This window comes from Triturus cristatus, chromosome 6 (genome assembly GCF_964204655.1).
Source record: "Triturus cristatus chromosome 6, aTriCri1.1, whole genome shotgun sequence".
In the NCBI taxonomy this organism is placed as follows: domain Eukaryota; kingdom Metazoa; phylum Chordata; class Amphibia; order Caudata; family Salamandridae; genus Triturus; species Triturus cristatus.
Window position 1 is genome coordinate 1,751,220,198 of NC_140589.1, and position 23,732 is coordinate 1,751,243,929.

The 23,732-nt window shown below is 47.9% G+C and overlaps 1 protein-coding gene across 8 annotated transcripts in view; it reads left to right on the forward strand.

The window, feature by feature from the left end:
- LCLAT1 (lysocardiolipin acyltransferase 1) overlaps positions 1–23,732 on the forward strand; it is a 713,371-nt gene that overhangs the window by 486,346 nt on the left and 203,293 nt on the right. For all 8 annotated transcript variants that reach the window (XM_085613011.1, XM_085613018.1, XM_085613015.1 and 5 more), the window contains one exon: positions 21,423–21,539. In XM_085613011.1, coding sequence (XP_085469137.1) covers positions 21,423–21,539 — 117 coding nt within the window. The remainder of the gene's footprint in view (positions 1–21,422; positions 21,540–23,732) is intronic.

A 23,732-nucleotide genomic window follows, 5' to 3' on the forward strand; every position in this document is an offset into this window, starting at 1 on the left:
GAACTGCATTTTTTCCACTTGATGACTAACATATAGACCTTCAGTTGCACCAGTGACCCAAACAAATCCCAAGGAAACACAGAAGGTTTGAACTATGATTACTTGTCAATTTATACAGGATGAGTAACGATTGACCTTTATCATGTTGGTCACAACTCAGGCAGAACTTGATGATAATATTTTATATAGTATATCCATTGAATGATCTTTTGCACTTGAAGATCTGAACATTAGCAATGTAAGTACTTTTCTGTTTAAGGAACTCAATAGGAAAATGTTTGTTTCTTATTTTTCGAGGCAGTCGATGTGGGCAACATACTGGAGAAAAGGAGATACCTATCGCCAATAAAGAATAGTCCACTGGAGAGTTTGGATACATTATAAGGAATTTATATAGAATTGAGGCTTGCAACTGTTTACATTTATTTTTAACATTATTTTCCACCTTAATGTTTTCAAACCCTAACTCTTCCCACCATTCACATTCATTTCTCTTCACCTCATACAAATAAACCCAATCCCTACCATAGTGGGATAAAATAGACATATTAGAAACAGTTCAGGCATCATTTCTTTCTAAACATGAGCTTTTGGGGGCATGGTTAAGATGGTGGTAGAGTGGTAGCACAACTCCTTTGCTCCGTGCCCAACCTCCCAGTTTACAGCCCTACCTTACCTGTTGACCTCCTCATGACAATCAGTCAGGGTGGACATCACAGCAGACCTGCCCGGCCACACTAGGGTGGCTGCAAATAAGCTCTACACTTGTTCCTGAGACAGACTGGCACCTCAGGTGGAGGCTTACGGGACATAGAGGCCTAGACATGGATTGCCATACAAGGGGAAGTGCTGCATTCTTCAGAGCCCACACCTGCACCTCTGAAGCTGAGCCTCCGGCGGTCCTACATTGAACCATCCGGGGCAACAGAGCTCTGAAGGCACCAGAGCGGCTCCTGCTGCTCATTCTGCAATTGGGCCCAGGGTCACCGGCTGGGCGTCCGGCACGCATGGCCCCCTGGGAGAAAACTTTGCCCCTTTTTAACCAAGCAGCGTCCCCAGATAAACCACAGAGGGGACACCTGACTGTGGACTGTGGTTACCTATACCTGCCCCAGGGAACACAGAAGTAGCCATGAACACCCAGGTGCGCTCAAGGCTGTTTGTTCTAGTGAACCCGCATGGTGCATCCCTGTGGTCTCATGAAAGCACCCTGAAGGGCTGTCTGCGGAGCCCAGCCTGTACCCGTCTCTTTCTCCGCCAAATGACCTCACTCTGACTGACTGAGACCAGGCCTGAGGTGAGAAACAGAGTTGTACTCCCAGCTTGGACTGAGAGACCAGTTAGCCCTAGTGGCAGGCGCCTCACTCCTGCAGAGAACCAGCTTGGAACCCTGGTCCAGGCGCGAGTCTAGTTACCGACCCTTAGCGATTGCACCCAACACTTCTGCCCCACGATGGCCTGAGCGAGGAGTGCGTGAGAGCCCATACCTGTGAGATCCCTTGGCCGCCCACCAACACCAGTGCTCCCTGGATGATCCCCTTTAGCTAACAAGGTGCGAGTGGGACCGTTATCATGATGGCTACTCACAAATCCAGGAAGTACACCACTCTTATAAGCAGATGCTAAAAAAGAGGAGGCGCACATCCCCACAGAGGTCCTTGCCTTCCAGAACTGAACATCGCATCTCCAAGGTCTTTATGGAGGACCTTTACAGAAAACTTTGACAGGAAGATATGAAGAAGATGCGCAACAATCTGTGGGAGCTGAGACAGCGAGTCTTCACACTTGAAGACCCCAGCAACACAAAAGAATAGATACTGGACTCCTTTAGATGTGAACTGAATGAACCCACCGGACCAAAACCTGTCACTGCAAACCTACCTCGAGGACTTGGAGATTAGATCCACGAGGTCCAATATCCTCATCAGGCGAGTTCCCAGAGGGACAGAGAGGGGACATTGAGGATTACGTGAAGCACCTCTTAAATCCTGTCCTTCCTGACCTGTCTAGCACCAACATGCAGCTTGACAGGACCCATTGGGTCAACCGCAACGTTGACACCAGAAACTCCTCATCAGACATTCTTACTACCGCCAGGGGGCCGCCATTCAATTTGAGGCAGCTACAATTTGGCTATATCAAGACCTCTCACCTGTTACCTTGCAGTGATGTGTCAACTTAGGCCAGCCAGTGCGCTGCTACAGCTCATAACGATGGGCACAACCCTTTCGACTACTCTTCGCCTGGAATGCGGATCTGATGCCTGGCAGAGACCGTGTTGATCCTAAATCTTCCAGAGCTAGAGGAGACTTTGTCTTGGCAAAAGCACTCCTCCCTCCCAAAAGAAACACTCCCTGGCAGCAAGTTGACCCTCCGAAGGCCTGGAAATTGGACAATGGTCACATTGAAGAAAACATTGGCATGCCCCTCTGCAGAAGGAAAGCAGATCTGGATTAACTACACACAGATGCCCTTGAGTCATAATATCGGTCTTAAGCTGACCTATCTTTCAGAATCCAGAAAGAAGCTCAATGGGCGGGGGACAGTCCGCTTCCTACTGAACAGGAGGCTGGGCCAGAGGGAACGAAAGCCTACATGGGACTGAAAGCAATGGATCATGAACCTGCTGGGCAACTAAGCGGCCCTGATTTGGTATTGTCTACTCCACCAGGGAGCAGTTGTTATCTGTTAAGTTTAATTGACATGTTTATAAGGGGAACCCGATACCACTCATTTTTAACGTTGTTACTTCCACCCTATATAGTACGCATTCTTGGTCCCGTGGGGAAGTTCAGTAACCAATCCAGGCACAAGCTGGGCCTTTTAGAAAGTCTAAACTTACAGGCCACTGAAGGTACTTAGCTTGAAGGCTTGGGGCCCCAATGCCCCTGCATAGCGCAGCACCATCCTCCGAAACCTCAAGGACTCTACATTTGACATATGTCTCTTACAGAAAACTCCTCCGCTGAAGAAAGACTGCCTATGCATGTGCTCTCGCTGGTTTGCACGCCATGTCCTATTGTCTAGTGCACATAAAGGAGAAGGTGGCTATACTACTGGCTAATACATATAAGGGCGGGATAGCATCCACTATTGACGAAAATCTCTGGCAGAATGCCAGCAGTGCGGATAAAGCAACACTTGCACACATTTACACTTAGCCTGTCTACGCCCCTAATGAAAATCAAGAAGCCTATATGAGACACAAACCCCTACCGTGTTTACGGAGGAGGGGGCTTCCTATGCTGTGTTGGTGAGGAGGGCAGCCGAGGTCCTCTACCTTGAGCTCCCTATAGTGGCAGCCTGGACTAACCTCCTGACAGAGGTGCTTCAGCCTGCGGCTTCCACTTCCGAACCCCTTTTGCTGCTCAATGAGGCCCCCACGGACGACTTTCTGTGCACTTGGTCCAAGCCCAACACAGGGACTCCTGTGTATAGGACAACCGCCCGCCGCCACCGCCCTGCTTCGGGTGACCCAGCGTTCCTGACACAACATCACTCCCCTGAGAGCTTGGTCATCCAAGACTTATCTTTAAAAGGCACAATCCCGTCTGCTCCCCTCCCCCATATAGGGAATTCAAGAAGAAGCTGGACTATCTTGGGAAGGGGATGCTTTCTCCCTCCAGCTTGGTATTCCGGTCGGTGAATACCGCTTGCCTCTCAGGCAGATACTCCCATACTATCTGGGATATGTACGCGCAGGTTCTGCGTCAGTGCCCGGAGGAGGCCCAGGCCGTTCTGTCTCAAGCAGTTGCAGACGATAGAGATGCAGCCAAATTCACCATCCTTTGTGGACTGGATACCAGCAACTCACTGGGCAGAACGATTTCCATGTCGGTAGCTGTTTGACGCTACGCCTGGTTGAGGACTACTGGCTTCTCTGAAGATGTCCAATCTTCTCAAATGAACATGCTCTTTGATGGTACTTGCCTTTTCGGCGACAAGGCAGACTCAGCACTTGAGTGCTTCAAGGATTCTCGGGCTACGGCCAGATCCTTGGGCCTCACGGATACCTCCCGTCCACCTCACTCTGCCTTTCGTCACTTTTGTGGCTACGGAAGGGGTGCCCAGCCATGTCCTGCCCAGCCATTGAGTCATGCAAGCTGTCCTGCCTCTGCATGGCCGTAGACGTGGGACCTAGCGTTCTGGTGGGTCAGGAAGCCAGCGGGCCGGCCAGTCCACCATTACCTCTCCTGCCACAGCCTCTAAACCTTCCTAGTCTGACGTTTCAGGCCCATCAACGGCCAGTTGGAGGCAGGATTCACCATCCCCTCCTCCATTGGCAATCCATCACGTTGGGCAGGTGGGTTCTGCAAATCGTCCGGCGGGACTACTCCCTCCCCTTTGACACGACCCCCTCACCCTCCTACAACCAAATGTCAGAGGCTCATTTGGCACTTCTCCAAAATGAAGTTACAGCTCACTTGGCCAAGGGGGCCATAGAGAGCGTCACTGTGCCAGAAATAGGACGTGGTTGTTATTCCCGCTACTCTCTGGTGCCCAAGAAGGACAAAGGGCTGCATCCTATCTTAGACCTCATGACCCTCAACTTCTTCCTCTGGAAGGAGACGTTCAAGATGCTCTATTTTCTGCCCTCGACCCAGGAGATTGGATGGTAGTGTTGGACTTACACTATGCGTATTTTCATACTCTCGTCCTGCCTGCCCACGAACATTACTTACGATTCACGGTGGGCCACGAGCACTTTGCTTACCGTGCTCCCCTTTGGCCTTACTTGTGCCCCTCTGGTGTTCACAAAGTTGATGGCAGTGGTTGCAGCTCATCTACACAGATCAGGGGTACCAGTCTTCCCCAATCTTGACGACTGGCTGTTGAAGGCGGGCTCATCTCAGGCTGTCATCTCCCACCTCCAGACTAAGGCGGACCTCTTGCACTTGCTGGGGTTCACTATCCAGATGCCTACGTCACACCTGACTCCCTCTAGACAGTCCCTTTCATCAGGGCGTTTCTGGACACTGCAGTCTCTGGCCTATCCTCCAAAGCAGCCAGTCTAGGATATTCAGGCTTTGATGCTGAAGTTTCAGCCTCACTCCCATATTTTGGTGAGACTGACTGAGGCTGCTGGGCCTAATGGCCTCCTGCATCCTGCTGGTGGATCAAACCAGGTGGTGTATGTGGACCCTTTGTCAGGAGGCTCTCCGCCTCTGGACCTGGCTGGAACATCGGGGCATAACCGTGGTGGTTCAGCACCTGGCGGGCTCTCTGAACGCCAGAGCGGACGAATTCGGCCATCAGTGCCTGGTCGATCACGAATGGCTTTGTGGTGCAAGGTCGCTTTTAGCGGTGGGGAGAGCCTTGGGTCTCTCTCACCTCCGAAGAGAACACGCAATGGCATCAGTATTGTGCGTTGGAGTGTTCAAGACAGCACTCGCTCTGTGACCCTATTCATCGGAAGTGGAGCTTTGGCCTTCTGTACTCCTTTCAGCCTATACCACTTCTGCCCAGAGTGTTCAAGAAGATCAAGCATGACCAAGCTCAAGTCATTCTTGTGGCTCCGTATTGGGCACGAAGAATCTGGTATTCTGACCGTCCAAGCATGGCCATCGATCCTTTGATCAGACTGCCCTTCCAGGAGGATCTTCTGTCGCAGCAGCAGGGGACGGTTTGTCATCTGGACCTGTCCACCCTCCACCTCCTTGCGTGGAGATTGAGTGCTGGCAGTTGACAGCTTTCGACCTACTTCCTAAAGTCTGTGATGTTATCTTGGCAGCCAGGCATCTCTCCACTAAAACGGTATATGCCTGTAGATGGAACAAATTTTGGCGTGGTCCACAGCAAAGGCTGTTGATCCCCTTTCTGCCCCTCTTTCAGAGGTTCTCTTGTACATACTTTCTTTGGCCCAGCAGGATTCTGGTTTGTGCACTCTTGAAGGATATCTTGTAGCGATTGTGAGAAGTTGGCCTGATGTATGATGTCACTAGTTCTAGTGTACACCTTATATCAGTCCAAATACCCTTATGGTGATTGGTTGTAAAGTCAACCTTATAGACCAGCTATCCTAGTGGTAGCATGGACAAGAGCAGTCTTAGGCTAAACTCTGAATGGCATGTGAAGCCAGCTGTGATACCATATATAATCCCTTGAATACCAAATGAAAGGACACCACAACAGATATATATATATAAAATAAAGTGTATTTATTCTAGTCAAACCCTCAGCACTCTTTATGAGATTAGAGGTAAGTACAACACAGTCTTATTTAAGCATACATTAAGTCACACAGGTAAGTAATACAGTTAGGCCCTAGGGGCCACGCAAACCATATACTAAGTAAGTGGTATAAGGATCACTGTCACGGAAATAGAATAGGCCTAGGCCTAGGGAATCGCTGGGGCTACACTACACTAGCGTTAGTTAGGAAGTGGGAGGCCCACGGGATTCGTGTGCAGAGTGGAAACACTCACGCGTAATGCGTAAAAGTCACTAGCAATAGTACAGTTTAGAAAACGGTAGATTTAGGACACTTCCGGAGTAGCTAGGAAGTTGAGACTGGAAAACTAGACACTAGGATAGTCACTATCCTGATGAGCACCGGAGTACCCAAGTTACCTAGCCCACAGGCTGCGGGTGCATAGGGGTGAAGATGCGTCGGTTTTCGTCGTCGACTCCTATGGATGCCTGAAGAAAGATGCTGACAGGCAGTCAGTGAAGAGTGTCCGGTGGATCCCAAGGCTGGGATCAAGAAGAGAGGAAACCTGCAAGCAGAAGGGACAGAGTCAAGGTCACTAGCCAGTGACCACGTGGAACCAGGAAGGAACCAGGCGATGTCGTGAAGATTGCAGGTGAAGGTGAAGCTTGTCGCTGCAGCCGGGAGGACCAGGAAGCGTCGAGGACGACCAGGACCAGGAGGCGAGCTGTCCCACGAAGGCTCTTGCTGTCGGCGGCGTCGAAGTTGGACTAGGACTCACCAAGCCTTGGCAAGCGGAACCCACGAAGAACGGAGGACTTGCTTCTGGTGCAGACCAGGAAGGTCTGGGGTGCTTCTTCTTTGCAGAGAAGCGGGAGCCAGTCTGGAGGAGCCAAACCAGCGCAGAAGATTTCAGGGTGCGTCGTCACAAAGGCCACTAGCCAGCGGGCAAGCAACCGGACAGACGCGGCAAGCAGGAAAATGCAGAAGGGCCCCACGCAGGACTCGTGGAGTGTGGGGGGCTGATCTTCGGTGCAGAAGGTGCTTGGGGTTGGGGCTTCTCAATCCCCGGTGCACAACTTCGAGGGTGCCTCAGAAGCTGCGCTTTAAGTTACTAGCCACTTTTCCCAGGTAGCCGGTCCCACGTCGCTCGTCGCCTCCACGGATCTCAGCTTTGCTGTGGATGTTTATCAGGGTCGGAGAAGTCTGGAAGTCAAGGCTCTGGTCGGGCTCTGCAGTCGGTTCCTCGTAGAACGTGGGCAAAGCAAAGGGTAGTCTCTTGATGGTGCCTGTTTGCACAGGGTAGCCACTCCTTGGCTACAAGGGAGATTCTTCAGTCTTCTTTCGTCGAATGTCGAAGGTCCAGAGTTTCTGTTCAAGTTTGCAGGTTCAGGATAATCTAAAGTCTTGAGGCCCAACTCCCACTCTTATACTAATCTGGGGGGCTGGGATACCTGCTAGGTCACGCCTTATGGGTGGGACCTGGGAGGGGGTGGTTACACCCACTTCCCTTTGTCCAGTTTCGCGCCAGAGCTGGGGCTGGAGTGCCCCAGCGCCGGTTTGAACTGGACTATGCAAGGAACACCTTGTGTGCCCCAGGCATGTCTCATTCCTTTCAGCCCACCCTGCCCCAATACACTAAAGGCTGTCTGGGGAGGTGCTAGCACCTCCCCAAGCAGGAAACCTATTGTCCAGGCCTCCCTGGCTGGGATCACTCCCAGCTGCAGGAGGTCAGACTTGTGTCGTGGCAGCAGCATCCATTTTGTGACGCTGAGGCTTTGGTCAGAGGCTAACAGTGAAGTATGATTTTAACATGTCTTTCCCTCTAGAAGGGGGGAATAATATCCTCATGTCCAGAAATGGTATGGGGGTATTATTCCACAGTGTTAGACACCTTACACGACATGTTTCGATAAAGCCAAACCATAGTTACCATAACCGTCTAAGATTATAAGGCACTTTAAGAGTATATGGTAGGCTATATCATAGAACAGCTATAAGGACTTGGTTCCGAAAGCTGCAGACAGGCTCAGCTCATGCTAGAGCACCATCTCACATGTTACCAAGCACTCTGCCTCCAGGATTGTTAAGGCCTGCCATAGGAGTGACTGATAGGTACACATGTGTCTATATGTAAGTTAGGTATAGGAATACTACACCTAAGCAAGGGGTGATTACACGACCTTGCCCCAGCTGAGTGATCAGCCAGTTGTGTCAGAATGGAAGGCCAGGGGTGGCATAATACATGCTGCAGCCCCTGGTAGGTCTAGGGTACACCTATGCCCTGGGTACCTAGGGTACACTGTACAGGGGCCAATAAGGTGATCCTATCCAAATGGGTTATGCACCTAAAGTACATAGTATTAATTTAGAGAGAGAACAGCAGGGCTGTGGGTCTGATTAGCAGGCCCACAGCCACATCTAAGTCGAAAACCAGTAAAGCAAAAGCAAAAAGTGGGGGTGAACATAGAAAGCAGACCCTACTCTCCTACACAGATCTCTACCTTACTATGCCTTCCATATCAGCCTTCTTTATTTAAGTCTCCCATTGTTGCTAGGTACTTTAAGGGCCTTTACTCGTTTGTTTCCTCCGTCTTCTTTCATAATGCTCCCATGGGATTTAAATTTGTTTTTAAACTTTCTAAAGTTTGCTCCCTTCTAGCCCTTTCATAATTGTACTGTCGGGCTGCTGATCCTCAAAACTGCTTTCCTTATTGTACTCTCTTCTGCTGGCCGAGTTAGCAAGCTCCATGCTATGTCTTCCAAGCCTCCTTACCTGTCCGTCCATACGGATAGTGATGCTTCGAACAAAATCTTTGTTCCTTCCTAAAGTGGTCACCACCTTTTATGTTGGACAATCCATCACTTTGCCCACCTTTTACCCACCCCTGCATCCTTCCAAGGAGGAGGAGAGACTCCACGGTCTGGACCCAGAATGTGTGTTGTCTTTTTATCTTGATCGTACTAAAGACTTCCTGGTGGAGGATCACCTCTTCATTGGCTATGTAGGCGCCAAGAAAGGTTGGGCTGTTCAAAAATAGACCATCTCTAAATGGGTTGTCCTCTGCAATAAAATATGCTGTGCTTTGGCGAAGAAGGAACCTCCTGTGTGGTTGTGTGCTCTCTCCACTAAAACCACAGCGGCAACCACTGTGTTAGCACATGACTCCCCCCTCCTTGATATCTGTCGGGCAGCGGCGTGGGCAACCCTGAATATGTTCACCAGATACTACTCAATCAAAAAGAAGAAGGGGGGGACCAGAGAGCCATTAATGGTCCAGTGTCCGTGCTCCCTAAAATCATATCAAAACAAATAGAGGACACTGTTCCAAAGGTTGGATGTAAGTGTTCATCCATATACCTTCAAGAATAGAGGAAGACACTGAAGTTCTAGGTGGGGTGGTCCCATCAACCAAGGGAAAGAACGTATCTTGCCTCTTGTTGCCCTCACACACCCCTAGGGGTGTCATGCTTCATCATCGGGCGATTGCTCCTCGTTGGGACCGGCGCTGCAATACCCAACGGGTCCCCCGAAGGGTCGCTTTATCGGAGATCTTTTGAGGCATGCCGGATGGTGCATGAGGGTGTGTGGGGTGTGTGGGTCCTATATAGGGGTAATATGAATTGTGCGTGCATAGTGATCTAAAACTGGCAAGGGGTGACCTAAAAAAGGTCAGAACAGGTAATTTCCCCCTTTGACAGAGTAAAAGACTCTGAAGTAGAGTATAATCCCAAAAGGGCATAATTATGCCTTGTTGTCACAAAACGGTCAACATGTTTCGCGCCTCTGTTGCCGCAAAAGGTCAATGGCGCTTCTTCAGGACCAGGATTATGGAATAGTTGTGAAGTGCACGGGACAGTGATTAAAAAGTAATAAATACCCAAATTGCATGTCAGGGCGGGCCAATGTGCTGCTCCTGATCATAACCTCCCGACTAACCGAGAGTTGTTCCAATTGCTGAGAGCGTGAGACGCCCGCACCTTGCTGGGCATTGTCAAAAGATGCCTGGGCCTTTGCACCTAACGCGCCCCTCCGCCAGCCGGTACGGGCAACAAGAATGCACTCCAAAACGGTTTTTTCTGTGGTCATTTTTCATCGCCGCTGCGTCTCATCTATAGGTCTCCTGTAGGTACCAGGTTTCTGAATGGAACATAGGTGCGTTGTTTGCGAGCCTATTTATGTGGGTGTTTAGATAGCGCTATGTATCTCCTTGCAGCTGCTTCACGGCGCTTTCTCCTGATGGAAATGCAGTTAAGAGCGAGGATCAGGGCAGAGTCCCACAGAGTGTGTGGAGGGTCCGACTCCCCACACATCATTTGTCATGCACCGTTACACTTTAAAACAAATATACACTGAGAGCCGGCTGCGAGGCGCCATGAAGTGCGGTCAAATGCAATTCAATGTGAATTTATGCAAACGGCGTTTTTGAAGGAAACACCACTGGCGGCGCACGCAGTGATTCGACAAGCAACCAATATTTGTTGTTGTTGATTGAAATGCATTTAATTTCGCAACCGTGTTCTAAATAGGGTTTATTTGAAAAAAAATAATAATTTAGGAGCATTTAACGCGTACGATATGTTTTGCAAACACCGAATTCCAACATGCTAAATGACTGTTCCACTGAATTTTTTTCGCACTTTGAAAACAATATACTCAAATACACAGGGTACTTTTGCTAAACTAGGTGTGCTTTGTCGTTTTGCCACACATTTGGGAATTTAATGTGCTACCTATGCGCTTAAAGTCTAGTTTCGTGGCGTTTTCTTCGGATTGTAGATCGTATTTAGTTTACAGCGCTTCCATGTTTCTCATCTTTCTCATTTTTCTTCATCTAGTAGAATTTTCGTTTTATTATTTATTCTTTCCCGTCATTTTTTTGTAATTAAAGCAGATTCCTGATTTACGGAACAACGGTCTGCGCATTTTGCAAGAACTGGACAGTTTAGGATTGCAGGACGGCCTGGCAGTGATTTATTTATACTCCTGTTTAAGTAATATTTATTTTAATGTTTACCCCTCCGAGTTACAAGTGAGTAGAACGCCTTTGCTCGAATGAACAAAACAACTGTTTGTAGCATCCTTTTACGAGCACTAACACATCGTGTGCACTTGTGGTTCGCGGGGTTAAACTCTGTCTCGCACAGAGTACTGGAGCCGGCAGCGCCCGTGCTGTCGGTGGGGCGAGGGTACCCCAATAACGCCCCGGAGAGCCGAGGCTCAGGGGCTGACCACAAGCCCCTGCCTTAAACTGCAGTTTAGAGAGACACCGAACATCTTTCTGCCTTTCGAGACGTGTGAAGCGGTCTCACCATCCATGTAGAAATAATGAACTCAACTTTCATTGCAGAAACGAGCGCAGCGTCGGACTGGGACATAAAATAAAAGTGGCCACCGTTGGCGAACCAGAGAGCAAACCAGTGGCCACATTTCCACATCAGACCCGTTGTGAACTTGTAACAAGCATTTACAATGCAATGGTCTCAGCATTGGTAAAGTTAGAGCTATTGGCATTGCTCATGACATTTTTTTTGTTAATGTTTTTGTTTTTAAAACATTTAAAGAAACGTCACTGTCATGAGCAATGCCAATAGCTCTAACTTTAACAATGCCGAGACCGTTGCATTGTAAATGCTTGTTTTGAGGTTTCAACAACGGCTTTTGATTATTTCTGATATCTTTTTTTACTTTTTTTTGTTTTTCAATTTTCTTTTACTGTTTTAACTATTATTTTTGTAAATGTTTTGATATTGTTTTAAACCTTTTCCATTACTTTTTACACAAGGCTTTGTGTTCTGTTTGCTTGTGCTGGTACATTGCCCTTGTATATATTCTTCTGTTAATGTCACTACAGGCCACAACTTTATGACAGTGTCTGCAGTTTATCCCAAAATGCTACATGTTATCATCATTTTTTCCACTTCTTGTTGCAGCACTTTCTCTGGAGCAATTGGCTAACTTTCTACCACTCATTTCTTTTGTACCTCTGCACGCACTATGCTGTTTGGGTGCATTGTCCTCATGTACTTCCACATTCTGTTGGTTCCCATTGAATACTGGCCATTCTTCCTTCTGTGGAGCACCTTTTGGCACAAAGTGCACATCATCTCCTGCCCACTTGTTTTTATTGCCAGCTGGGAGGACAAAAAAACTTCCACACCAGTGATTCCTTCACTGGACTTGCTTCTAGTGGTACTGCACAAGTGCTTGGTAGAACAATGACGCCACCCTCTTCAGATGATGTACCTTGTATAGGCCTGATGGATGATGGTGTTCTGAAGTAGGGGATCTCTGTGTATAGTCATAATCGTGTGAATAGTCCCGCCCATGTGCGTGGACCTCGGAGCAATCAAAATAGTCTCTTAAGTTGTCCTCTTCTGCAATCCTGCATAGACACTTAAGAGAAAATAAAGACAAATAATGCAGCCTGAAATAAACAAGGCTACTCTGGCCAGTACTTCATCCTGAAGTGAAGAAGGATAGTCAAATAATACTCAATTTTAAACATTTTGCTAAGTTTCACACATAGAGAAACTCCCCATCACAAAAATCCTTTGTCATGATAGAGAGGAAGGGACAGACAAGCCCCCATAGGCTGCCATTATGTGTCTGTAAAAGGATACCGTGCCTTTAAGGAACCCTCCAGAGACCCTCGGTATCCCATGATGCACAGCCAAAGGCTAGTAACTTTAAGTTCTTTTTTCCGGCTCCTGCTAGCAGGACCCTGGAGCATTTAGCTCTACCTTTAGTGGTATATCTTCACATATTTGAGCTTTTTTGGTAATTTGAGTGTTTCACTCGATGTCTGAGGCCTTTACCTTCCTTTTGTTGTCTTTTTGGGGCAGTTTAGCCACTATTTTCTTGTCAAAATGCCATCTTTATTTGACAAGTGCACAGAATGTGTCAGGAAGAAGGCCAAATCGGACTCTCACAGGGTTTGTATTCTCTGTCTTCCTTAATCTCATGTTCCTGACTCCTGTGTCATCTGCAAGTCATTCTCCAGGAGGACCCTGCGTGACAGGGAGACGATTTGTCTTCAAGGCCTGGAGCAGAGAAGACAACAGGCTGCAGGTGGGACACCTGGGCATGGAGAGAGCCTTTCCTCTTCCACAACCTATGCGTCGGCCTCTGGGGGGCTCCCCTGTCGAAAGAAGGCTCAGAAACGATGCAGGTCCCGGTCGACCTCGAAAGCTACAACGTCGACGTCGAGGCCAGGTATGACTAACATATGCTCCCCGTCGACCCAAGGCTCTGGGTCCAAGCGACGTCCGAGATCAACGTCGAGGGAAAGGACGTCGAGACCTCGGACGAGGTAGACGTCTAGGACTTCACAGATGACGTCGACACATCATCGCCGTCTGAGTCCAGGAGACATCAGTGCTCGCCGGCGAGGCGACACCGCCGGTCGACGCGCAGGTCGACGAGAAGATCAACACCGTCGAGGAGGAAGTCTATGTCGAGAGGAAAATCGACATCGCGAAGACTGTCGACGTAGAGTAGAAAGTCGACATCTAGAAGAAAGTCGATGTCGAGAAGGAAATCGTCGTAGAGAAGCCTGTCACCCTCTGTGGCCAGTATCTCCACGTCTGGGAGTTCAAGGTCAAGACGGCGTCGACGTTCACTGTCCAGGGGCACTGCTTCCAGAGCTTCCTCTTCGAGGCCTGCCCGCAAGTGGAGGAGGGTGATTCATACTTCGGACTCGGAGTACTCCAGGACCTATTCACCAACCAGGTCACCGGAATCAGCTCGGCTTGTGGCTCCTTGTCAGTCGCCGCTGCGACCTAGGACGCCTACTCCTCCCCCTCCTCCACGTCTGCCGATGCCTCCACGGCCGCCTCAGCTGCTTCTTCGACCGCCGGCTGCTCCACATGTGCCAGTGGTCCTGGCGATGCCAAGATCTCGATCCTGGCCGAGACATCGCTCTCGTAGCCGGCACCAGTCTTCAACCAGATCACGCCGTCGTCATCGCCACGAGCGGTCACGTTCCAGGTGTACTAGGGACACGGAGTCCTCTAGTGCAGGAAGATATTTGCCGACTGTCGGATTCCCCACCTCCGAGGGTGTCACCGGTCGATGACATTACCACGTTTCAGGAGGTTCTGGTAAGGGGAGCGACGAAGCTGGGCATTGCACTGTCCGTGCCTACCCCGTCCACGTCTGTGATCATTGAGACGCTACAAGGGAAGAAAATCTCTCGTCCTCTGCTTCCTCAGGTACCCGGTTTAGAGGCACCGGCGATGGAGTTGTTCCTGACGCCTTCCTCAGTGAAGTCGGCTCCCTCGAGACTTCAAAAGAAATTAAGGCCCCCGGACTCGGACCCTGCATTCCTGCGGGTGGATCCCCTCCGGATTCAGTTATGGTGGCGGCGAAGAAGCAGTACGCTATGGCCCCTTCGACCACAGTTCCACCGGAAAAGGAAAGCCGTAGACTTGATTCTGCGGGGAGGAAAGTCTGCAGCACTGCAGCCACTTCAATGAAGGCAGCGAGCTCGACGGCTCTCTTGGGTCGGTATGACCGCTCCTTGTGGGAGTCTCTCCAACAGTTCGTGGAACTCCTGCCTAGAGACAAACGCGAAGACTTTCAGGAGGTTCTTAATGAGGGTCTGATGGTCTCCAATCAGATCATTAGTGCGGCTTTGGACACCTCTCTCCTGGCAGCTCATGGATATTATCATGGTTTGACTCTGCGACGCCATTCATGGTTGCGTCTCACCTCCCTGAAACCGGAGGCTCAGCAAAGTATCGCTAACCTCCCATTCTCGGGTTCCACCCTCTTTGGTTGCCATGCGGATGAGGAAATGGCTCGTATGAAGGTGGAGGTTGAGATCCTCAAGGCTGCTGGCTTGGAGAAGCCGAAGGAGCAGCGTAAGAGTTTCCGCTGCCCCTACCAAAGGCGATACTCTTCCCAACGGTTCCAACGCAGACAGGGACGTCAGGCTGGACAACAGCAGCAGCAGTTTCAGCGATAGCCCTTTCAGAGACGTCAGAGAGGTTGGGGCAACCAGCAGTCCACATCGGGGAACAAGGGCCGCGCTGGTTCTAAGCCTTGAGGGATTACTCCCCCCCCCCCCCTTCGGTTACCCGCTCCGGTGGGGGGAAACATTCAAAATTACCTGGCAGAGTGGAGAAAAATAACTCCAGACAATTGGGGGCTGAATATTGTTCGCAGTGGATACTGTCTACGTTTCATCAGTCCCCCTCCATCTATTCCACCAATACCTGTTGCGCGAACTTCAAGTGGAGGCTGATACCCTGTTAAGAAAAAGGGCGATAGAACTGGTTCCTCCTCCTCAAAGGGGAAAAGGTCTATACTCCAGGTCCTTTCTTTCTGGTGCGCAGAAAGGACAAAAACGAATTCAGGCCCATTCTCGATTTGCGGCAAGCAAACAAATGGATTCGCAGAGAGAAGTTCCCGTTCCGGATGCTGTCCCTGCACCAGATTTACCCTCGGCTACATCAAGGGAACTGGCTCTGCGCCATAGATCTGCAAGACGCGTACTTCCATGTACCCATTGCAAGGAAGCATCGGAAGTTCCTGCGGTTCTTAGTCGGCACCAATCACTACCAATATACAGTGCTTCCATTCGGCCTGAAGTCTGCGCCCAGGACTTTTTCAAAGTGCATGGCGGTGGTTGCAGCGCACCTGAGGAAGAAGAAGATCTTCGTCTATCCGTACCTGGACGACTGGCTGATCAAAGCCTCCACGTTTCAGGAAGCGCAGCTGCATTTCAACAGGACGGCTGTTCTGTTGAACCAATTGGGCCTTCACATCAACATATCAAAGTCTGTCTCGACTCCTGTTCAGTGTCTGCAGTACCTGGGAGCCTCCATCGATACACTCCAGGCAAGCGTGTGTCCTTCGGAGCAGCGACGCTTATCAATCCTTCGGAAGGCTCAGACTCATGTCCGTTCCTTCTGCGACGGTGAGGACGGTGTCCTCTCTCCTAGGTTCGATGGCCTCTTGCATCTTTCTCACTCCACATGCACGCCTCCACATGTAGCCTCTGCAGGAATGTCTAGAGGATCAGTGTGACCAAAAACGAGGGAACTGGGAGGACAGGATCCAACTGTCGCAACACGCTGCCCAGTTACTGAAGTGGTGGTGTTCACCTCACAATCTCCTCAGAGTGATTCCGTTCCACAAAGAGATACCGACTCAAAACATTGTGACAGGTGCGTCTCTCCGCGGCTGGGGAGCGCATTCGGAACACCTTCAAATACAAGGGACGTGGTCCCAGACGGAGTCCACGAATCACATCAACTTTCTGGAACTCCGAGCAGTTCACTTGTCGCTGAAAGCCTTCCAGCCATCGTTCCACACCAGTTCCCTGCCTGTACAGACGGACAACACAACAACAATGTATTACCTCAACAAGCAGAGGGGCTCAAGATCACGCACACTGTCTCGGGAGGCACAGACTATCTGGAACTGGCCGCTGGCCAGGGGACTGACTATCAAGGCGACTCATCTGCCAGGTGTGCAGAATGCGCAGGCAGACTCGCTCAGCAGGCTCGTTCAAGAAAATCACAAATGGGTCTTAAACGACAAGTTGTTAAGGGGCATCTTCGCAAGGTGGGGCACTCCAGACATCGATCTGTTTGCCACTTCAGAAAACAGCAAATGCCGAGACTTCGCCTCCAGGTTTTACCAACCGGGGACACTGGGGAATGCACTGTGGATCAACTGGTCGAACAGCTTTCTCTACGCTTTTCCACCGATTCCCCTGATACCGGCAGTGTTGATCAAACTGTCCCAGTCCAGGGCCAGAATGATCCTCATTGCTCCGGAATGGCCTCTGCAGTGGTGATTCACCGACCTCCTACACCGGTCTCTCCTGCCGCATCTTTGACTTCCGTGTCGGCCGGACCTTCTCACGAAGTTCAGAGGGCAGATGGTGCATCCCAACCTCTCGTTGTTGAGTTTGGCAGCATGGCTCCTGAGCTAGTGCAGTATGGACATTTAAATCTGCCTCAGAACTGCATGGAGATATTAAAAGAGGCGAAAAGACCGTCTAGAAGGACTTCCTATGCATACAAACGGAAGAGATTCTGCATTTGGTGCACGTCTAAGGGTGCAGACCCTACATCCTGCAGGAAGGATGTCATCCGCCCATATTTACTGCATTCGGCTCAATCTGGCCTTAACTTTCATTCCATCAAGGTTCACCTAGCAGCTTTAACTGCGTATAGGAAATGCCCTTCACAAACTTCCTTTTTCCAAATTGCAGTCATCAAAGATTTTCTAGAAGGTTTGAAGAAAGTGTTTCCTCCCATTAGACGTCCTTTGCCTCCGTGGGAGCTTAATGTGGTGCAGTCTAGACTAATGAAAGAGCCTTTTGAGCCTATTCATAAGGCTTCTCTTCAGCATCTATCCTGGAAGGCAGCTTTCCTTGTAGCTATAACATCGGCTCGCAGGGTGAGTGAGATCCAGGCTCTTTGTTGCCAAGAGCCATATACTGTATTTCATGCATCTAAAGTTGTCATGAGAACTCACCCAAAGTTTCTTCCTAAGGTTGTGTCCGATTTCCATGTGAATCAATCACGTTGCCCACGTTTTTTCAGCATCCTTCCTCTCCGGCGGGGAGGTCCCTTCATTCTCTCGATGTGAGAAGGGTGTTAAATTGTGGATTGTGTCCTGTATTCAACTGTGTTATTAGAAAGCTAACAAGACTCTAGGGGGTAAGTCTAAGGCTCACTCTACCAGAGGTAAAGCTGCTACAGCGGCTTTGCTGTGTAATGTCCTCATTGCAGACATCTGTAGGGCTGCCACTTGGAAGTCAGTCCATACCTTTGCTAAACACTACTGCCTGGACTCTGATGCCAGGGCAGATGCTCGGGTTGGACAGGCTTCGCAGAGAAATGTGTTTGCACAGTAGTGATTCTGTCTGTTTCTTCCACCGCTGGGTTTGGTTTGTGGGGATGGGCTTGCTATTCTATTCACATGATTGACTATACACAGAGATCCCCTACTACAGAAGGAGTAGTTTCTTACCTGTAACTCCAGTTCTGTAGTAGGAGTATCTCTGTTATAGTCCTAGGCAACCCGCCCTCCTCCCTGGTGGATGAAACGATAATATCCTGAATGCTACAGGCCTGGCTTTTATACACCTTCAAAAAGAACTGAAAGTAACTAGCCTTTGGCTGTCGCAGGAAGTACGGATTTCTCCCGATATATACATTGAGGATTGAGTCCTTTATTTTTTTCTGTTGTTGGTTTCACTGCACTGATGGAAAAATTAAATAAAAATATTAATAAAAAAAAAAAAAAACTAGCCTTTGGCTGTGCATCATGGGATGCTGAGGGTCTCTGGAGGGTTCCTTAAAGGCACGGTATCCTTTTACAGACACATAATGGCAGCCTATGGGGGTTTGTCGGTCCAACCCTTCCTCTCTATCATAACAAAGGATTTGTGTGAAGGGGAGTTTCTCTATGTGTGAAACTTAGCAAAATGTTTAAAATTCAGTATTATCTGGCTATCCTTTTTCACTTCAGGATGAAGTACTGGCCAGAGTAGCCTTGTTTATTTCAGGCTGCATTATTTGTCTTTATTTTCTCTTAAGTGTCTGCAGGATTGCAGAAGAGGACAACTTAAGAGACTATTTTGATTGCTCCGGGGTCCAGGCACATGGGCAGGACTATTCACATGATTATGACTATAACAGTGATACCCCTACTACAGAACTGGAGTTACAGGTAAGAAACTACTCCTTTGCCTTGGTGGCTTCATATTCTATGTAATGCCAACTGGCTCTGTTAAACCCCAATTCAGTAATGGTGGTTAGCAAAATCATTTAAGGTGGTTTCTAAAGGTTGTGGGCATTTTTTTTATATGTGTCTCATGAGTGACCAATCCAATAGCTGCTTTGCTTTTATTTTTTTTTTTAACTCTCGTAGCACGTGCTACTCTGGCGTGATGCATAGTACAAATAAGAGGGATCACCGGGAGTCCTGTGTGGGTTTACTTCCATTTCCAGGTACCACAAGAGTATTGTAGAAATCGTAAAATTAAATGTATATTCACTATGAAGGTGTAGTTTTAGTTAAACTGTGAGCCCAGAGGTTTCCTCACAGCCCCAAATACTAAAGGTGTCTTGCATATTTTAGTGGAATTTCAGTATTTTTAGGTGCCATGGTGCCTGAAAATGGTACTGCAGAACCTATGCCACAGAGAAACACCATCTCATTGGCTAATATTGTTAATTTAATTTATAGAGAAAAAGGTACTTGTGCAGGGTTGGATTGTGAGCTGGAACGCCTCTAAAGGATGAACACGTAGAAGCAATACTGTAAACCTTTTCAGGTCTGGCTTAACAGCACAACTGTCGCAAGTTGTAATGTGATCATCCTAAAATAGACCTTTTATGAGATTTACTTAGAGAGGTTTTGGCTCTGCCCTTATGTTGGTAGCCTGGAGTACATGTTTATTGGGCAGATGTGTGCTTCCACAAAGCTGTGATTTTTTTTGTTTATCTAGCTGCATGAGCCAGCCGTAGTATGACTTCATGAGCTTGAACTTACTTTCAGGGCCACACAGATGACATTGTAATGCGGTTAAAGTGGCTTAGATAACTTGGGGCCACATGTATCAAAATTGTTAATTACAATTACCTAATTGAGATTTTCTGAGAATCGCAATTAGGTAATCGCAATTTCCAATGTATGAAACTCCAAGAGTTTCGTATACTGATTCCTAGGGTGTCGTAAATCGACCTACCTCATTAATATTAACGAGTTGGATCGCAATTTGCGACCCCCTAGGAATCGCTAAAAACACGGTGATGGTGGCCTGCTGGGGTCAGCAGACCACCATGTTCGTAATTGCTTTTAAATAAAGCAATCTTTTTTTTTAAATGCAGCTCTTTTTCCCTAAAGGAAAACGGGTTACATTTAAAAAAAAAAAAAAAAAAAAAAAAAATTCTAATAAAGTTTTCTTTTAATTTTTTAAGAGCAGGCAATGGAACCACTGCCTGGTCTTAGAATTTTTTTTTGCAACTATTCCCAAAGGGGAAGGGGTCCGTGGAGACCCCTTCCCATTTGCGAATGGGTTACCACCTACTTACTTGAAGTAGGTGGTAAAATGCGAATGTTTTGCTACTGCATTCACGGTCACAAAACCTTCATACATACCATTAGTATTCGCTATTTGGAAGGATCGCCCTAATGACGCTCCTTCGAAATACCAAATTGCCAACCCATTTTGCAATTCGGTAACAGGTTACCGAATTGCAAAAATGGGTTTTGATACATGTAAAAAGCCTTTTTTGCGTTCACCAACAGGCCGATTTTGCGTATTTGGCCATTGGCGACCCAGATTTGGTTGATACATGTGGCCCTATATAATTTACTTTTTTCTGGCATACGTTGAGATTTGACTTGGACATTTTTTTTTTTTAAGTCCCCATCCTACTTCCTGTGACATCACTTAGTATGACATCAAAAAGCATAGACTATGCAAAGTAGCCCACACATTTTTCTTATGACTAGTGCTCTGTGTCGCAGCGAGGGGAGAGTGGTAAGACCGACTAGAATCTAAAGTCACAGCTGGACGATGGCTGGAAACCTCCTGACCTGCGCTATGTATGCTGTCCGTGTGTATGTTATTGGCGTCTAGAGGGTTAAACCCAGAAACGCATTATACATGTGTTTTCAGGCAGATGTATGGAACTGACGAGCTGAATCCAGTCACCTGAAAGCAAAGTTCTATCCGTGACTAGGATTCACTCCGCCTTTCATCCTTACGAGTTTAGTAAAATGGGCATCGGTTTCAGTGGGTAGCTACTCTTGTGCCAACTCAGGGCACTCTGGCACCTACTTTGGAGCTTGAAGCGCCCTATGTATAAAAGGCCATGGAAGCAGCTAACTTTAACGTTATACAAAACTGTGTGTCTTGTGCGGTGAACTACAAAGTGCCTGTAATGTAACTCATCGTTAGCGGCTCCCATGTCCCTCGCATGCGAGGCCAGCGCGGATTCATTTCATTTCTCGTCTATAGCGCCTGTTAAATGAAAGCTGCGCGCACGGTCGTGCTGAAGTGGACGGATTCCTCTAATAGCTTGATGAGCCACGCGCACATGGCTCCTTATCGCCCGCGCTTTGAAATTAGACGAGCAGCCATTGTATTGCCGCGCTCATTCCCCACGCGAGCGAGCGCGCGCGCCGCTTTCGCGCATTACTGAATGATTTGCTGCCACATTCCTGCTCTGTCTCCCTTCCCATTCTTGGCTTGTCGTCCATTGATGAATGCTTGTTTTTGTTCTTTCCGTTTTTGTTTAGCAAACACCAAAGCTCGCAGCGACGAATTTGCTGAAAAGAATGGACTTCAGAAATACGACTACGTCTTGCATCCGAGAACCACGGGCTTCACTTTTATTGTGGACCGCCTGAGGGAAGGTACTGGAATGAACGTTTTTCTATGCGCGCTATCCACAGTCTATCACTTGGCCGGCTCGCCTGTCTCCATCCTCGAGCTAGCGCTGTGATGGCCCTAACAGATGCAATGCGCACTGTGTGCCGCATTTGTTATGGACTGTTGTATGCCAGCGGCACGTGCACTGGGGGAGAGTGAGTGACTTGTTTTCACTAACCTATACGCTTTTCCGAGTTAGATGGCTTACACTTGGCATTCACTGCTGCATCGCAATCATGGGGTTAATGCGGCATCAGGATTGCCGCATAAAGTTTCTGCTGCAAGAAAAATCATGCACTGTACCTTTCTGATGTATGAAAATAAATAAGTAACACTTTTCATGTGCTTGAAGGTCTGGATTTTGACAGCAAAGTTGTCTTTTACCCACTGCTTGCAATATACAGAATGGGCTGTGTGGCCTCTCCTTTAAACCATTAGCCTTCTTCAACCTTTGGCTTGAGGTGTTGTCAATTCCTCCCTGGCTCAGCCCAGTTAAGTACTCCTCTCTAACCTAATGCTATTGGCTGATTGGGTGAATCTTTCCTCCTCCACTGGAGTGCTTGCTTTGAACTGTATTAGGGCCTACTTAACATCTGTATCTCGATCTACGCCTGCTGACTACCTCCCATATGTGTCAGTCCATTGTGCCTATTCTGCAGGTTATGGCACATTGGACACAGAACTATTGGCTTTGCCAACGCTTGTTTAATTTGCCTGAATATCACTATTTTGCATATGAAAAAAGAAAATGTGAAATGCCCACATTTGTGACAACTGTATATATGATGCATATAAACATATCAACCTTTGAGGGGTACCTGGAACTACTTTGCATTTTCTTTAGGGCAATTTAACAAATTGTTTTCAGTTGAAAAGATTATAGTTGAAACTTTAAAAAGACGTCCGTGTTAAAGCACAGTGTAGCCATAAAGCCGCAACCTTGCATTCACGGTTGACCTCACAGGTTCTCCGGGACCTGAGCTGAACATTGGATGTCCCCCCGGGAGCGCACTGACAGGGTAGCGGGTATCACCTGCTAACAGCACTGTTGGAATTATTGTGCCCCTTGTGATGAGGGCCTAAAATATTGACCCACAAATTACTATGTAGAGTTTGCTTTTGAGGGCATTATTGTTAGCTACTGGGCAGGCTGCGATGGCCCGACTAACTGTGTGGTTTTACTAAGTAGGATCAAAGAGATCAATTACATTTTGTATTTAAAAAATTTATTTTAGTTCAATTTAGAGGTATTTTTCAATTACTCTTTGTGTGTGCGAAAGGGATCGGAGACAGAGAAAAAAGGATGCAAATGGAAGACCAGTATTGGCAAAACCATAAAGTCTGTCTTTGGCTGACAGCTTTTTGAACAAACAGCTGGGCCCGTAACAATCTAAAAAAAAAAAACTATTGGCTAACAGCAAAAGTATTTTTGGGTCTCAAAAACTGTCTAAAATCGCTCAAAAGTATTTCATACATAAGATTTTACTAAAATCAGAAGGTTTTTTGCGGTTTCGGCTAACTCCAGACCTAAACGAAAGATAAATACATTAATAGTATAGGCCTACCTAATTGCCAGAAAGGGCTTTTAGCGATTTCATAAGACGAGGGTTGAGTAATTCTTTTAATCCTTTTGCGGACATATGTGTGCTGTTGGCGGAACTGAGCTCCTTCACCACAAAGGCATATCCTAGGCAATCAGTGGCGTTTCCTGTGCCTCAAAGGGCAAAACAAATATTAAATGGAATACAAGACTCCTAATTAGCAAATTTAACTTTTAGGCACTTTAATATGAAACACATAACACTGTATATCAAAGTGAACTGTACATCATGTCAAGTCATGTCTTACCACGATGTGTGACAAAAAAACCCAATCTGACGTCCATGTAGTGCACTGGGCCACTCTCAGTTTTTCTCCCTTGAAGTGTAAGTTTTACAGTATTGATGCGGTCATGTGTGCTTCAACCAGTGATGGGACTGATAATGTAGCTTGTGATGTCATGAGTGAGGTCATGAACCGTGCTTTAGAGGTATCATGGTTGCTTAGCCAAATATAGCTGAGGAATTTCAGTGGTGCAAGGTTTTGAATATAATATCCATTTGGTCCATTCAACTGAAGTATCTTAAGGATCTTTTTATTACCCAAGTTTATGTACTTAGCATCTAATCATAATACTC